Source organism: Thermobia domestica, chromosome 1, assembly GCF_964235325.1.
Source record: "Thermobia domestica chromosome 1, izTheDome1.hap1.1, whole genome shotgun sequence".
Taxonomy (NCBI): domain Eukaryota; kingdom Metazoa; phylum Arthropoda; class Insecta; order Zygentoma; family Lepismatidae; genus Thermobia; species Thermobia domestica.
In genome coordinates this window covers 277,180,917-277,198,904 of record NC_137454.1, presented here as the reverse complement: position 1 = coordinate 277,198,904, position 17,988 = coordinate 277,180,917, and the positions used below count along the sequence as shown (strand labels likewise).

The following is a 17,988-nucleotide window of genomic DNA, read 5'->3' as shown; positions in this document are numbered from 1 at the left end:
TCCCGGCTATTTTGTAACTCCTGCCTAACGCTACGTGCGATTTTACAGATTTTAATACAATGTGTCATACAGAATTTGTCTTCTATATTTATTATTATTATTATTATTATTATTATTATTATTATTATTATTATTGTGAGAAAAATGGACATAAAATTTGTAATATAAGCTTCTGTACGTTGGTTTATGACCTTGAATTGGGACTTCAAAATTTCATCCATTTTCTGACTTAAAAGTATCGATAAACCAACAAGGAAATTATTAGACCATGATAATTTAATTGAAATTCTTCGTAATTTTACCTATGACAAATATTTTACCATTTTATATCGTAAAGGTCAGGTCCACGGTTATTGTAAGAGCGGTGCTTGAGCGATTGACGGTAGAAATTACAACTCCGGTTAGTTAGAATTTCACAACCTGATTGTATTACAAGTGTAAACTCTTTAGTCGGTAAAGAGGCCGTGGATCATGTCAGAGTTTATGACGATGCGTTTTAGTGAGTCAGTGGTTCATCGTGGATGGTGGTTCGGAGTGGGTCATAGTGGTTGGTGGGCCATAGTGGGTCCCGTTGGGTGCTGGATCAGTGGGCTATTAGTCTAGGCTCTGTCCATAAGCGCTGTAGAAAACTCGGGGATGACAGCAGATCTCTTCAGAACCTGTTAGAGGGTGATCAATTAATGAAAAAAATCGAAGGTAACACTTCCGCAACCAGGGCCTTCATTGTGAAATTCAATATTCAAAATGGCGCCCGCGCGCAAGTACCAAATTATATTTGAACTGAAATATCTTTTCACAGAAACAAGTTAGAAACTTCGTTTTTGTACCAAATTAAAGATAATTGATAGTAGAAGTAAGAAAACCGGATGTATTGTTTACATGTTGCCGCCATATTTAAAAATAACGGTTATTTGGGACAAAATGAGTTTTTCTCGTTTATCTTTTTTCATTTCATGACAAATAACTATGAAGTTATTAAAAATATGAAAACGCAGTCCAAACTAATTAAAGGAGCATAATTTTAGCTTTCTATCGTTACCAATATCTTTAGTAGATCTTAAAAAATAACGGAGCTGTTTAAATTTAAGTGGCGTAGGGTGTAGCGTTTTTTGGACTGTTTAATAAATTACCGGAAAAAGCTCACTAGGCGCAAAACTTTTAAAGCTATTACTTTTCAACAAATTAAAATAGTCAATTGATTTTATCGACAAATTAAAAGTAATAGGTTGCTGTGTCGTAGGAAGTGAAATAATAATGTTATTGCGTATGTTATATATTATTGCATTATTATTAACATATTTGTTCATATAATATGTAGCTAATGCTGCAGACTCAAATGTGGACAGCGAATTAATAAAAATCCATAATTGGCACCAATATCCTAGACAATGACTATAGAACACCTGTTTGGCATCTCCCTATCCCGAGACACCTCTTGCTCTGCATCCGTATTAGACGTAAATGCCTGGATCATTTGCCAGAATCGTGACAAATCTTCAGGCAAAACAATGTCGTCTTTCCGCTGAAATTCGCAAGGATGCTGTTTTGAAAAGACTTAAGGATCTTCAGCGAGGTGTAGAATTTGTGTATCATTGTAATGACGCATTCAATATGTTATATTCAAACAAGAATGTGTTGTTACGGAAGAAAAAGAAAAGAGAACGTAGTGAAACTGAGGAGCTGGGTCAACGTTAAATAATATATTTATCTGAGCCAATGGCAAAGAAAATGAGAGTAGATATTCCAGTTCGACAATCACCATCTTCAAACAAGGAAGCAAGAAATGTTTTATGTGTAGTATGTGGGAAAGAGAAACACAACGGAATTAAACAAAAGTACAGAATATGTGAATGAAATCGTGCAACTACATTCTTATCCGCCACCATGTTCTTTAAAGATGACGAATTTACGAGAACTTGTGACTTGGAGGATAAATTACCTGTTTTCGGTGTAGATCTCTATTATCACAAGGCCTGTCTTGAGCACTATCTTCTGAAGTTCGATAAATATTCTCAGAAATCAGATAGCACAACTACCTAGTCCAAGAAAACCAATAAAAGTGCACTGTTTAATAAAGTGGCGCCAATTATCTAGAAACTATTGGATGAGGGTGTGTATTAACATTGTCGGAAATTCGAGACATCTTTAATGGAAACAGTGAACTGACTTTTAATAGCAACAAAGTTAAACTTTGGAGAAAAAGTAAAGCTTTTGAAGCCTTCGAAAAGAAATAAACCGATTCTAGGTTTCAACTCATTATTTAGTTCTGAAGAAGTAGCTGACAAACTGAGATGGATTAACATACTTACGAGTGCAGCGAAAGAAGTACGAACGGCTCTCCTTCACACATATTTCGGTATTCAAGGGGAATTTGGGGACAGTCAGCAACTTCGTAAGTTCTGGCCAAAAACTAGAATTCCTCAACCTCTTTTGGATTTCCTAGCAGAAGTGCTACAAGTGGTCAACCTGAACATCATATCTGGGACGCATGCGAAGATCTACATATCACTGATGAAGACAGTGAAAATGATCTTTAAGAATTTTCCGACCAACAAAATCTAAATTTTCAGAATCTATTGAAATCAATCTTCCAGACTTTATTCAATAATATATATCGTAGTAGGAAAGCAACATCCATGCATTTGATGGTGGCACATTCAATTCATGAGAAATGCAAAATCAGACAACTGATCTTAACTATAAATAAATTAGGTGTGTCAGTTGGCTATAAAGATATCATGCAAGGACGAAGCAATCTTGCACAATATACACTAAAGACCTCTTCCTCCACCTTGTCTTTTTTCAAGCCACTTTCAGGGTGATAGTTTCACGGTAGAAGCTATGGACAATTTCGACCATTAAGAGGCTACTTTGTCAGGAATCCTTGATAGCCACGATACAGTTATGGTGCTTTACCGGGAAGTGCCAACAAAAGTCCCATCGAAACCGAAATTGTGGAAGTCAGTATTAGCAAGACCTCCAGACGTCTTCGATCCTTTCTTCCATCTCAGCAATTGAAGAAATAAGAAAGGAAGGTACAACCTATACCGATTCAAAACACGCTGACAAATTTTCCCGAACTGTATGATTTGGACATCGATAATCTGCGTCAAAGGAGTTTACTCAAGACATAATGCATGCTGCATACGAGCTAGAAACTAAAGAATCCACTTTAACACGGGGTGCTGTGAATGCGATAATAACGGATTCAGATGTTTCCAAGAAACATGTTGGCTTTCTTCCAGTACTGACGTATCCAGTAACGGAATATAATAGTGTATACCAAGCAATAAAGAAACTTCCAGAGCCTACGTATACACTCAAACCAATCTTCAATGCCTGTAGTATATAACGAAGGAGTGTATCATATTGCTGCCGAAATTCAACTTTGAAGCAATGAATTTTCAAACATTGTCCTCACGCTAGGATCATTCCACATGACCTTCTTGTCTGTACAAGAAAGTACATTTCTGGCAGTGGTTTGGAGTCTCTTTTCATAGAAAATTTTTGGGTCCAAAGTAACCGAGAGTATTCTAAAGGGAACTATCTACGTTAGAGCAGTGAGAGGTATCTTTATGATTGTAGATGTGTTTATGCTAAAGGGAAGGCTTTCCTGGAAGAAGAATTTGAATATTGTGCGTCTGTCATCCAGCAGTTCGTTGACACTATTACCAAAGAATAAATTATTTATATTTATTATGAAAGAAAGACAAGCTTAACGTGCTCTTATCAGTTCTTGGAGTTGGTCATTAATTCAGCTGAAATATCGAAACTTTGCAGAACTTTTCAGAGAAACTCAGTTCAGTCTCAGAGCAGTGCCACTGCTTGAACAGTGTTTACATGTTTTATTTCTGCTGAAAAGGCTTGAATGGTCACTTCGTAGTCAGAAGAACGAACAATGTATTTAGCGCAATTGGTGCTGATATGATACTTGAACAGATTGTAAATAGATCTAAGAAATCATCGGAAGGAATTATGGGTCAAACGCGCAGAAAGAATTATATTACGGAGTGGGAACTGTCGTCCCACAAAGTTTTTTCGACATGCCAAATCTTCAGTCAGATTCTTGGTATATCACAAACAGACCATGAGTTCCTTGGTAATGTGCTTGATGAAGTTCGTAACTCTGTTAACAGAATGGTAAAATTTTATGGAACGCAGAAAAAACCCGTACAAAGTTCACAGTCCTGTAAAGTTGTACCATTTCATGTCGCATGAAGTTGTACCAGATTCTATTGCAGAAGAAATCTTGAATTACATGACACGTAGCCATGAAGCTTATGTGGCATTCCGAAACGAGCGATTTTTGTACAAAACAATTCCGTTGTCGAAGACCGTTCACAGACGAAAACTTCCACTGTTTCGTCAAGCAAATAAAGTAGTCTACTTTGTCTACTTTGCAAAAGTTGTTGGGACCGTCTGAGTACGTTTTCGAAGGATATTCATCAATGAATACAGCAGTTATTGCTGATGTTATGAACCAACTTCGTAAAACTCGAGTGAAAGGATTAGCTGATTTGCTGATCTGTTTGATGTATTCTTCAGGAGCTGCAGCAATGTTTAAACACGCACCCGCAGGGATATTATGTGACTATCTAATTACCTCGGTCAAAAATGTGGAAAGACAGCAAAGGGTAACAACCTTACCTATACTACTAGCTAATCTGTCATGTACACATTCCTACCGGTGCAAATGGAGAGATTTTGAGCTTTCTCGGAAAGCAAAATTGAAATTCAAGACGTCTTAAAAGACTACCTCTGCACAAAAGCAAAGTTTATCCTCTTTGAAATGTGTCAGAGTGAATTACTGCTTGAAAATGATCCAACTCCTGCTATATCTGTCACTGCCTCTTCAATTGTTCCAAAAGTTACATTAGTGTTTCATGTTGGGTGTCAGTGATTTTACATTATGTTCTGAAAAGAAATATGTAAATATTCTCAAAAGCACAGGTAAAGTCAAATATTCGTAAACATTTTGAAACTGTAGAAAACCTTAGTTAACTATTACTAGCTCTCACAAGCACACAAAATATTACCATCAAATTAAAGTAAATTCTCATGAATCAAAGTCTGCAAAATAAAACAATATAATAATTACATTAGCTACATATTATATGAACAAACATGTTAATAATAATATTTGACAAATGGACACTTTCTACGACACAGCAACCTATTACCTTTAATTTGTCGATAAAATCAATGGACTATTTTAATTTGCTGAAAAGTAATAGCTTTGAAAGTTTTGCGCCTAGTGAGTTTTTATCCGGTAATTTATTAAACAGTCCAAAAAACGCTACACCCTGCGCCACTTAAATTTAAACAGCTCCGTCATTTTTTAAGATCTACTAAAGATATTGGTAACGATAGAAAGCTAAAATTATGCTCCTTTAATTAGTTTGGACTGGGTTTTCATATTTTTAATAACTTCATAGTTATTTGTCATGAAATGAAAAAAGATAAACGAGAAAAACTCATTTTGTCCCAAATAACCGCTATTATTAAATATGGCGGCAACACGTAAAAAATATATCCAGTTTTCTTACTTCTACTATCAATTATCTTTAATTTGGTACAAAAACGAAGTTTCTAACTTGTTTCTGTGAGAAGGTATTTCAATTAAAATATAATTTGGTACTTGCGCGCGGGCGCCATTTTGAATATTGAATTTCACAATGAAGGCCCCGGTTGCGGAAGTGTTACCTTCGATTTTTTTTCATTAATTGATCACCCTCTAAGAGATTCTGAAGAGATCTGGTGTCATCCCCGAGTTTTCTACAGCTCTTATGGACAGAGCCTGGCTTATATGGGCCAAGGTTTCATTGACCCACTCCATCTCTGGGTTAACTGGTTTGAATTCGGTTTAAACTGGAAACAGAATGTGTCCGTTTATTCCAGAAAACGAACCGTATTTTGGTTTAGTTTTGTTTCAAAACAGACACTATATTGCCACTTTTCAGAATATCCGAATATATTTTGGGAAAGTTCCAAACGAAATGTAATGGTTTCGTTTCAGGTTAAGGTATTAAGAGTCTGATGTTTCACTTTTGAATGGAATTACAAATCCCTATCGGTTTTTTGCTGCATATTTTTTGTGAAAGGACGTTGATGAGCAATAGAAGATGCAACTGTTTTTCGATTTGGATTGGTTTGCGTTAACAGCTTGAATATGAAATCTTTACGTTTAATGTCCAACGATTGTGCCTGTTAAGTTGAGAAAAACTATGATTCAAGCAAGTGAATTATGATGGATAAAATGGCGGAATGAGAAAGTGGGAGTGTCCCGAAAAAACCACCAACACGATGTTGTCCGTCTCAAGCTTACTTGGCTTGGGAAAAAATCAGCCACCCCACCCATCAGATAGTTCTGTAGGCGGGGTCTCAGTTTCGATTCCCGGTGGGAGAGGCTTTGAAATATTAAATGTCCTCGACGTATCTGTGTTCGTGTCCCTGTCCTTCAAGGTTACTGGGAATACCTGTAAACGAAAATAACAATATAATAGAGATAAGTTACGGAGGTACTTTCGGTCTTTATTTTAAATTTAAATTTCAGTTCTCTGGACTATAGTATTTTATCATGACCGAAATCAGTGTTTCATCGTTAATAAAATATTGCAATTGTAAACGTTTGCAATTTGCTACATAGACGAGTGTTTCTTGATTCTTAAATAAAAGAGCGATCTTAGGGTAGTGGCTTGAGCATGCGTTTCGTGAGTTAGGGCTCCAAGGTTCATGTTCCACTGAGGATATTCAGAAAATTTTTATAATTTAGAATGTAGATATTTCTGAAGTATTCATCATCATCATCATAGGTATTCTGCCTTTATTGGCAGGTCACTTGCTGCAGCTGAGAAGCTTCCATGCTCCACGGTCCTCCGCTAACCTTTTCGTCTTCGCGTATGATCTTTCTGTTTTAATATCATCCATTAATTGTAGTCTCTTTCGCCCCCTCCCTCTCTTTCCCGCCACCATACCCTCTAGAACGTCCCTCATGATACAATCTCTTCTTAGGCAATGTCCCAACCAGTTTCTCTTCCTCTTCCTAATAATATCTAAAAGTGTTCTTTTCTCACCCACCATTTCTAACACTCTCTCATTCGTTTTCCGCTCGACCCAACTAATTCTTTCCATTCTTCTCCACACCCACATTTCTAAGGCTTCCAGTCGATTTTCGTCACCTTTACGTAATGTCCACGTTTCCGCCCCATACAATACAACACTCCACACGAAGCATTTTATGAGTCTTTTTCTCAACTCTTTGTTCAAGGTCCCACAAAACAGAGTTTTCTTTCTTTTAAAGGCTTCTTTCGCCATTCCTATCCTTGCTTTTATTTCACGTTCGCATTTCATGTCATTACTAAGAACACTACCCAGGTATCGAAAACTATTCACTTGTTCTATTTTCTCCCCCCCTACTTTTATATTTGACACAGACCCCTTCGTTCCAATCACCATGGCTTTTGTCTTTCTAACATTTATCTTCATCCCATATTCCTCAAAGCCCTTTCTCATTTTTTCTAACATTTTATTGATTTTCTTTTCAGATTCCGCAACAAGCGCCATATCGTCTGCAAATCTAATACATCTAATCATTCTATAATAACATGAAAATCTGAAGTATAATAACATGAAAAGTAGTCAATTTCTCTCCTTCTTACAAGTTAGAGTTGAAAAAACTTTTTCCAGAGGGAAAAAATCAAAAACATGACGTCACAGTATACAATCTTGATTCCTACTGTCTGAAAACTTCGCGTGTTTCGCAAACAATTCATGAATACAAACGGGTCATCCTTCAGACCTCGTATGAATCATAAATTTCTCTGAAACTTCATTGTGAAATTCTTATTAAGTTCTTCCACTAACTAAAAATAATAATATTTTCGTTCGCCATTTACAACACCTTCCATATATTCGTTCAACAGAAATTGGTAAATAGGAACTATTCTTTTTTATATTTGTTTGTGTATTTTGTTAGAATGTCAATATAACACATAAATAATCCAATGTCTTTTACCCAAATAGGGTGTTACTATGTATCGTGATGAAGACAAATCCTACTTAGTTTCTGTTAAGGCATCCGAAGGTTCGATTTTCATATTGTCCAGTAGCTGACACTTTCTTTTGCCCCCTCTTTTCTTTCCAAAGTGGCTCTTATAAGACAATTCATCCTTATAGAGGATCCAAAACATTTCTTTTTATTTTTCTTGAGTATGCTAATTTCCATTGGAATAGGACGTAATATTGAGGTCTCAAATATACAGTAATAATAATAATAATAATAAAAATAATGATATTAAAAGTTTTAAAGTTGCATAAAATTTGGGAAACTTACTTAAACGTAGGGATTTCGGAGAGGGTGTTCCGTATCTTCAAGACACGCCTCTGCAACTACCCTCATTTTAAATAAAAGATTTCCATTAAGTTTCATGTGGAAAGTATTCTACGGTATGTTTTAAGGAAAATAACTGTAAGAAAAATAACTGATTATCACTCAACAGTAAGGCATATAATAAACTAATTTTTAGGATCTGCAGAGGTAATTATAAAAGCTTTCCTACAAAAATACCTATACAGACCATAACTCAATGTGCTCTGAAATACAAAGTAACAAAAAGCCTATAAGATTCAGTCTACAGAGCAATTGTTACTTAAAAAATGGAGACAGATTATTTCGAGAATCTAGACAAAACGAAAAATGTTTAGGATACTTTTCGTCTCGTCTCGATTCTCATCTCCAAAACGAGACAATAATTTGAGATAGCCGTGTCCCGTCTCGAATGTAAAATGTTAATTGTCATTTTTTGTTTGTTTTAGAAACGAGATGAAAAATTCCTCTTGTCGTGGGCAACATTATACAAAACCAAAATATTCTTGCCAATGTCACGTTTCTGCTTGTAATGGTATCAACTGAGCGATAATTAGATCCCAGCTTTTAATCTTCTACGAGATAATAATTATTATTGGTATTTATTATTATTACTATTATTATTCATGAAGATTTGATAGTTCAAGTATTGAAACATCCGAGTATTGAAATATCTGATTATAATAAAATGTGTGTCATCGTCAATCAATCGGAATCAAGAATCCTAAAGTAAAAAAAATGCCCGAAGTTCATTCGAACCACGAACCTCCAGATTACTCATCCAGCGTCTTGACCACTGAACCACGATCACTACCAGATGAATCATTCGTCTCTAGTCTCGTTACTTTAGGTTTCTTTGCCTCCGCTTGCAAAGCTGTATTTCTTCGTTTCAGAACGTCTTTCGTATTCGTTTTATAATGAGATAAGTGAATAATCTTCGGCAAAGTTTGTATTAATAACTTGAGTTGTTCTTAAACCTTTGGTTCACAAGTTTGTCTCTTCTCCACATGAAACCACAGATATGACTGATTTAATTCCCATACTCTGCATTTGTTTCAAAGCAGTAGCCATTACCTCATCAATGATTTATATCCGCCACGATACACTGTAACCAAGTTACAACAGGTTTACGTCCTATCTGAACGGCGCATCCACCGAGTGAACTTTCGGAATATCCCATTAATTTAGCTTTCAACGTAGCTAAACGAAGCGTATGTTAACGAGTACATAGAGTTCTCAGTAGCAGAATTGATAAAGCTATGGTTCCACAAGATTCGATAACTACAAGGTTCGTGCTTCGAAGCCCGTCTCGGAAATTTCATATTTTTTAAATTCTTAATCCCTCAGTTCTCAAGATCTTTCTTAGCCTTCGTAACCATCTGATGCTTTAAAAAGAGTTCTCCATCTTAATTCGACAACTAGGGGGCGCGGTGGCTCAGTGGTAGAGCGTTCACCTCCGGTGCTTGGGTTCCCTGGTTCGATCACAGCTCGCGGCGTGTGGACTTTGTGGTGGACAAATACCGTGCTCGTGGGTTTTCTCAGGGTTCTTCCGTTTCCTCCCACTTTCTTCATTCCATCATTGCATTCATTTCTCATAATCACCGTCTCCTTTAGCCCAACCAGCATAACCGTGGGATGTAAAACTGAAAGATTTCATTTCATTTTTCATTTTAATTCGACAATTGTTTAATGTGATCCTCGCAGTTCGAAACCTTCCCTTCTTCTGTTTCCCGAAATCACTAATTTCGTCATAATACGAATACTGTCCGATCATTTTTCCCCAATTCTAAATCTGTGTATATAAATCATCCCTCTCTGTTTCCATACTTGAATCTCTCCCTCTCTCCCAATGTCACCCAGGAACTCATGTGGCTTGAGATCAAACCTTCGACTCTTGAAACCAAATGTAAGCTCTCTAGCAATGTGCTATCGTAAATCTATTGGTTTTTTGCTAAAAGCAGTGTCTTTGAATTTTATTCGGAGGAGGGGGAGACTATTCGCCGACATAAGATTTTAACGTTTTTATTAGTGTATTACTATACATTAGATCAAACAATACGTATTTATGAAGTTCAAGAGAGGAGGAATTACACCCTCCTGTCCTGCCCAAATGACCCCCCTGGAACATTTGCTTGCAAGAAATGAAAAGAAATGAAATGATTCATTGAATAACACTCATTTCTGTCAGTAGATATTTTAGAGCTCTATGCGTTCATTACAGACTTGAGGAAGCACAAAACCTAGTGCTGTTATTGGCAATTTCCATAGATTTCTTAGGGAACATCTTACTAGCTTGCAGTCTTTAAAGAAGGGAAAGAATGAAACTAAAGGTCTTTAGGAAGCTCTGGGAACACTGTGTGACGTTGTTTTTAATTTAGGCTCTTAAAAATATTTCAGAACAAACGAATGGAAAAGACTGTTTTAAAGCTATAACGTTGTAAACTTGATTCCTGTTTCATTTTCAGCTGAATGGAAAGAGTGTGCTATGTAACACACACTGCTTAAGACAAGGAGAGGTGAAGGAGGGGGAGGAGTTGTATTGAATACTAGAAGCAACTAATCGATTGAGACATGTATTTCTGGATGCATAAGAAAACGGTGCAAGAGTTTGTTATTAATCTGGACTTATATTTTTTTTTAACAATTTCTATGCTGCGAACTGCACATGTGTATTTTATTTAAATTTCCAGTGTTGAAAAATGTGACGGCATGGAGCTTCCCACACAATACTTACGAAGTATGAGTGTTAATCGTTAGCACCGCAGTAATGTATCTGCATATACGTACGAGTAGTTTTGTTTTTTCATCTACTGTTTTCTGTTTCAGCTATTATTGTGGCCTCTTTGGTTGGCTTATCTCTGGCTTTATTATTGAAGATTGTTAAGGTAATATACAAATCGACTTGGATGAATAAGATGAGCTTCAGAAACCATTTGTATCGAGAAGTGGAAAATGTAAGTACATCTTGAGATATTTTACTCTGGTAGATGTGTAAAAATTTCAGGCATTCTTTATACCCGTAAGTATAGATGTTAAAACATTCAGACTCTTTCTCAACTTTTGTTCGTGTGTTGGCATATAATTCTACTCACAAAAGCAGGCCAGAAAGTACACATGAAATCGAAATGGTGTATGCTATCAGTTATCGCACAGTGGAAAATCGACTTTGTGACAAAATCTAATACTTGACTAGTAAATAGTGCCTAAGTAAAACGGTAAGAATGAAGCACAAGGAGTATTTTATAATGATGTACGTACCTGTGTTCCGGTGTATATAGGACTTTCTATTTCTTCTAGTACTCTCTATTACTTTCAGTAGTTCTGTTCGTATAACCAACGCGTTGCTGCTATTGTCGTATGTAATTTCCTTACATTGCAAAGCGTATTACCCAAAAAACAAACCTTTTTTTCTTTTTTTAAGAATTTATTTTCAAAGGTGATGAAACAATTTATATGTATTGCTCAATGTTAAGAGTGCAGCATCAAGAATGAATCATAGGATTCACAATACATTTGCAAAATGTATAGCCGATAATAAAAGAGTAGTAATAAGCAACTCCGCGGCGCATCACTTGCGCCTGTCTCGCTCACTAGAACCGACAACTGCAGGAAGGCCAGAGACAAAATTCAGCCATTTCACAGCGGTGGCGCAACATGAGCGACGCTAATGAGACAACTAAATCAGGAACATAGCCTCATGAATTCAAACATTATGCACTACGAACACTATTTAACGTTGTCTGGTATGACAAGACGGGAAAATTACTATAGTCAATCCATTTAACGACGTAGTATAGATGTACTTACTGCAGGGGTGCTGTAGTGGAGCGAAACCCTATTTTCGGAGAATTCTGGTTAATGATGTTTAACACCAGGTTGGGTAACGTCTAACTTTTGCATCACCTCAATGGTCTGGCACCACCTGTTATGGTATATGTGCCCACACACGTTCAATACACACTCATGGGACCATCCTGCAGGTCATAGGTGAGATTCTAGATTCGGTTATGGTCACTTTACTGTAGGTCCAGTGTGGGGCCACTTTTCAACAGAATAAGCGTAACCACATGTGGCGCGTACTGTCTACATTTCTTGATAACCATGATGATTCCAATGTTTTTTAACCTAAGCGTTCACTTAATCACTCGCTGATGAACACATTTGATGATTGCACCATGACTAGCAAACAACATTACTTTCCGTATTGTAGTTCATGGAGAGTTGACAGCTTGTCCTAGGCAAATGACTTGCTGATTCGAAGAAGACTTCAGGCTCACCTCTTCTTCATCATTATCGTCTTTATCATACATTCCCTCTGGAAGTTGCTCTGAACGCCCATGGCGCATCTGTACATTACTGACTTCTAGATATTCTCTAAATCTGTTATTACGCTGTTAATCGTCGCACACTGTTTGCAGTGTATCACACTTTTACCTTAATACTTCGACGATGGGGATTCTCTATAGCCTTGACACCCATGGATGGCTATTTCTGTACGAGGATGTCGAAACATGATATGTACATTTTTATAGGAAGACAGAAAGCAAGACATGATATGTGACTTTTTGACCTTTTCCAGATTTGTCGCTCCCGTTGTTAGAAAAATTACATTAATGGCTTGGGAACATAAAATATTTTAATTCACAAGGTTGAAATTTGCTTCTCTGTATAAATATGCATTTTGTATACAGGACTCTAAAAGTGCATTATCACCTGCAATTCTTCCTTTCATGCAATAGTAGGCAACCTAAAGAGCTCGGAATTTGTGTTGGTTGAAAATTCGAAAGGTGTTGGCTCAAGCCTCAATTTTGTTACAAATATATCAGTGTGGCAAACTGCAAATAAGAGAATAAAAGAAATTGTTAAGAATGACGATCTTATTATTGTGAAGGTTGTAGATGACAAAAAGTTACAAAATAATCTTACTTAAGGTGTTCAAAGAAGATGAATGACAAAAAATAGATATCAGAGAAGAGCATTTTTCCCCTTTTCAAAAAAAAAAAAAAAAAAGAAAAAAGAAACTCGTAGAAAAAGAAAAAGTTACATAAAGTACATGTTTAATATAAACGCCTAACAGCACAAAAACAAATATCCACACAAAACGGAAAGAGAGGAAAACACAGAATGAAAGACACCAGTGGCGTACCAGACTTCAGGGCCTCTCACGCAAGATAAAGCGAAAGAACCATAGTTGTAAACCCAATAATAATAATAATAATAATAATAATAATAATAATAATAATAATAGTAATAATAATAATAATAATAATTATTATTATTATTATTATTATTATTATTAAAAACTCGTTTCCTTTTCAAAATCTCTGACTATGTCTAAGAGAATGTGTGCAAATAGCGGTCATGTGTGCACCTTTTGTCAGTGAGCAGTCCCAAAGGCCAAAAGGGATGGAAATCTCCGATAGAGAGGAATAGAAAATCTTCCTTATGATAAATTCTAGGTCAGAGTTCGAAGCAGTTGCTTTAGACAGGTGCTTTTTAGTTTCTTTTTTCCAGGAACAGAAAAGTTCTGGAGGCTAAGAAATTATACTATATAATATTGCAAATTCGCAAGTGAATTTATTTACATTGCAGTTTGTGGTAATAAAGAAATTATCGTTAGAAGACGTTATTGTAAAAAGTAAGTTTTATTTGTTCATCCATCGCAAGTATTAGGGGGTGCCTTATACCTCGCCCTTCCCCAATGTCGATAACGAAAATTCAGGATGATATATCCATGTGGATTGTGCTCTCAGCGGGTCGGGTCGGGTCGGTCTTCAACCCGACCCGACCCGTAACCCGATGACCCGACCCGACCCGATTGACCTGACCCGACAACCCGACCCGAGCTGACTCAATTGACCCGACCCGAGCTGACCCGCAACCTGATCCTTTTGAGAGCACTACATGTGGATATATTTGCGATATCGAATGTTGATATATGAGAATGGAGTTTGATATCGGTATATCGACATATCGCACAGGCGATCCGAGAAATAATGTTTGAAATATAATGGAATCAATAATCAAACTCCAAATATGTTCTTCCATTTTTGTGCCCAAGCTTGAGGGGGAAGGGTGTGAAACCGAATAAAAATTTCAAGCCAAAAATGTGATAAAATAAGAAAAGTTATACTTCTTCCTTAATAGAATACTATTAATAGAAAACTATTACTGTAATTTACCTGTTACTTCTGTTTCTGATTGTCGTCACAAATCTGCTACAATACACGCACGTAGCCAAGGGAGGGTGGATACGCACTTCCCCCTTGGAAAAAAGAAATTAAACAAAAAGGGACGTGAAAATGTAGAATCAGCGTTAAGAAGTTATCGACGAGTGTTTTACTGTGTGTTTCAAATGATAAGTTACATAAGCAGTAGCCAATGATACGCAAACTTGAGCATAACGTTATCGACATGTGTCGTTCTCATTGTTTCCTCACTGCTCCAGCCTTATGAGGAATGGGTTACCCGAATTATTTGCAATACATAGTGAAGAATGAGCGGGATATCCTGGAAAAGTCACGGTGTTTGAAATTTTTAAAAATGTTACAGAATTTTCAGAATGTCTGCTACTATTAGAGAAGTTTCAAGCTTTCGGAAACATAATGCCGTTCTCTAATAGTGTGGACATTTTTTGTCATAATTTTTCGTCATCGTTTCGCTGCAGTATCAAACATGTTACTTCAGGAACATTTTTAACAGATAGAAGTTGTCGGAAGAAATTTCTGTTAACGTTTATTCAACAGAGAAACGAACGCAGAGTGTGTAAAATATTTTGTAAGACATTTTGGATATGTACTTTTTATAATAGTAATATACTTTTTATAATACTTGATGTCATAATGAAAGGAAAATTGTTATATTTGAATGAACAGAGTAAGGAACGTAGATATTGTAAAATCATTTCAGTAGCTTTTTATGTTCTTTTATTCGATATTTCTTCATAGTTTGTTATTAGAATACTTATCATCTTACCTCATTTTATTGTCCTAGCAAACCAATATATGTTACCAGTAAAACAGTTTAGGTTGATCGAGCCCCTGGTGTGATAACCACAGTAATTCATGTCACGCCTAGCCCCCTCCCCATTACGAAATCCTGGCTAAACGAACCATTATATGTTGCCACTAAAATAGCTTAGAATGATAGAACCCTTGGTCTGATAACAACAGTATCTCATGTCATGGACCCACCCATTACGAAATCCTGGCTACGAGCCTGCGACAGTACACATACTTTAATTAGTATAACAATATACTCTATGAAATTTGACAATCAAACAAACCGGAAGATAAATTTCCTGTGATATTAAAGTGGAATGTGCTACAAATAATCATTATCCATTTTCCATATTTCTATCATCACTTTTGTCACGGACTGAGAGCTACAGGACTAATAGAACTAGAAATTAGAGATTTCATTCCTTTTCTCTGTGATTAAAATTAAACTAACTAACAAACTCTCTGGCCTATGGAACCCGGAGGTTCAATGCCGCGTTCACAAAAGCTCTCCACTGACTTCTATTCTTAGCTAATTGGATCCAGTTTCTACTTTGTATTCCTACCTCTGCGAAATCCATCTTAATATTGTCGTCCCATCTGCGCCTAGCTGTTCCTAATGGTCGTTTTCCGATGGGTCTTCCAGTCAAGACTTTGAATGCGTTTCTACTTTCTTCCATTCTAGCTACATGACCTGACAACTAAGCCTCCTAGACTTGACGACCCTAACAATGTTGGGTAAACCATATAAATTATGTAGTTCCTCGTTGTGAAGTATCCGCCATTCCCCATTCCAGTTCCTCTTGGGTCCGAATATTCTTCTCAGGATCTTGTTCTCAAATACTTTCAATCTACGTTCTTCCCTCAGAGTAAGCGACCATGTTTCGCAACCATACAGAACAATAGGCATGATTATCGTTTTATATATTTTAATCTTCAAATTCTTCGACAGAATTCGCGACGACAAGAGATTTTGAACCGAATAGTAACACGAATTCCCTGCTTTTAGTCGACATTTAACTTCTTCGTGAATATGATTTTCGTCTGTTAATATCGATCTTAAATATTTGAAAGTATCCACTTTATCAAAAGTATTATTTAATATTTTAACGCATCCACAATTTGTCGTATTACGGTCCCGACGCACTTCCATGTATTTAGTTTTTTCTGCATTCACTTCTAAACCCATGTCCCTGCAAGCGTTTAATAAGATCTCTGCATTTTTTTTTTACTGTTCTCCTATCATCCCCCATTAAATTTACATCATCAGCATATGCCATAACTTGGTGAATAACGTTGAACCAGAGGCCCTGATTGCTATCTTTGATTTTCCTTATGGCGTATTCCAGCACAAACTTAAATAACAATGGCGACAACGCATCTCCTTGTTTCAAGCCATTTTCGACGTGAAAGCTCGTGGACAAAAATTTTCCTACCCGTACTTTACTTTGGGATTCATTTAAACATATCTTAATTAATCTACTTAGCTTTCTCGGACGTTGTATAATGTTTCTCTCCTAACCGAGTCGTACGCCTTTCTAAAATCAATAAATAATTGATGTACCGGGGTATTGTATTCTCACTTTTTTTCGAGTATTTGGCGAATGGTAAATATTTCATCATCATCATCATAGGTATTCTGCCTTTATTGGCAGGTTACTTGCCGCAGCTGAGAAGCTTCCATGCTCCACGGTCCTCCGCTAACTTCTTCGTTTTCGCGTATGATCTTTCTGTTTTTATATCATCCATTAATTGTAGTCTCCTTCGCCCCCTCCCTCTCCTTCCCGCCACCATACCCTCTAGAACGTCCCTCATGATACAATCTCTTCTTAGGCAATGTCCCAACCAGTTTCTCTTCCTCTTCCTAATAATATCTAAAAGTGTTCTTTTCTCACACACCATTTCTAACTCTCTCTCATTCGTTTTCTGCTCGACCCAACTAATTCTTTCCATTCTTCTCCACACCCACATTTCGAAGGCTTCCAGTCGATTTTAATCACCTTTACGTAATGTCCACGTTTCTGCCCCATACAGTACAACACTCCACACGAAGCATTTTATGAGTCTTTTTCTCAACTCTTTATTCAAGGTCCCACAAAACAGACTTTTCTTCCTCCTAAAGGCTTCTTTCGCCATTCCTATCCTTGCTTTTATTTCACGTTCGCACTTCATGTTATTACTAAGAATACTACCTAGATATCGAACTATTCACTTGTTCTATTTTCTCCCCTCCTACTTTTATATTTGACACAGACCCCTTCGTTCCAATCACCATGGCTTTTGTCTTTCTAACATTTATTTTCATACCATATTCTTCAAAGCCCTTTCTCATTTTTTCTAACATTTTATTGATTTTCTTTTCAGATTCTGCAACAAGCGCCATATCGTCTGCAAATCTTATGCATCTAATCATTCTACCTCCTACCGAAATGCCATCATCATCATGTAGGCTCTTTTTCACTATCTCTTCTAGATAGACATTAAATAGTGTTGGCGAGAGGCAGCATCCTTGTCGAACTCCCCTTCCAATCGCACTGTCTTCCCTCAGTTCTTCCCCTATCCTAACACTTACTTGTTGGTTGATGTATAAGTTTCTTATCAGTCTTCTATCTTTCCATTCCAACC

General features: G+C 36.6%; 1 protein-coding gene across 5 annotated transcripts in view; it reads left to right on the top strand.

Moving 5' to 3' along the window:
- LOC145661079 (heparan-alpha-glucosaminide N-acetyltransferase-like) overlaps positions 1-17,988 on the top strand; it is a 643,046-nt gene that overhangs the window by 176,175 nt on the left and 448,883 nt on the right. For all 5 annotated transcript variants that reach the window (XM_081726530.1, XM_081726522.1, XM_081726528.1 and 2 more), the window contains one exon: positions 11,192-11,319. In XM_081726530.1, coding sequence (XP_081582656.1) covers positions 11,272-11,319 — 48 coding nt within the window. In that variant the 5' untranslated portion in view covers positions 11,192-11,271. The remainder of the gene's footprint in view (positions 1-11,191; positions 11,320-17,988) is intronic.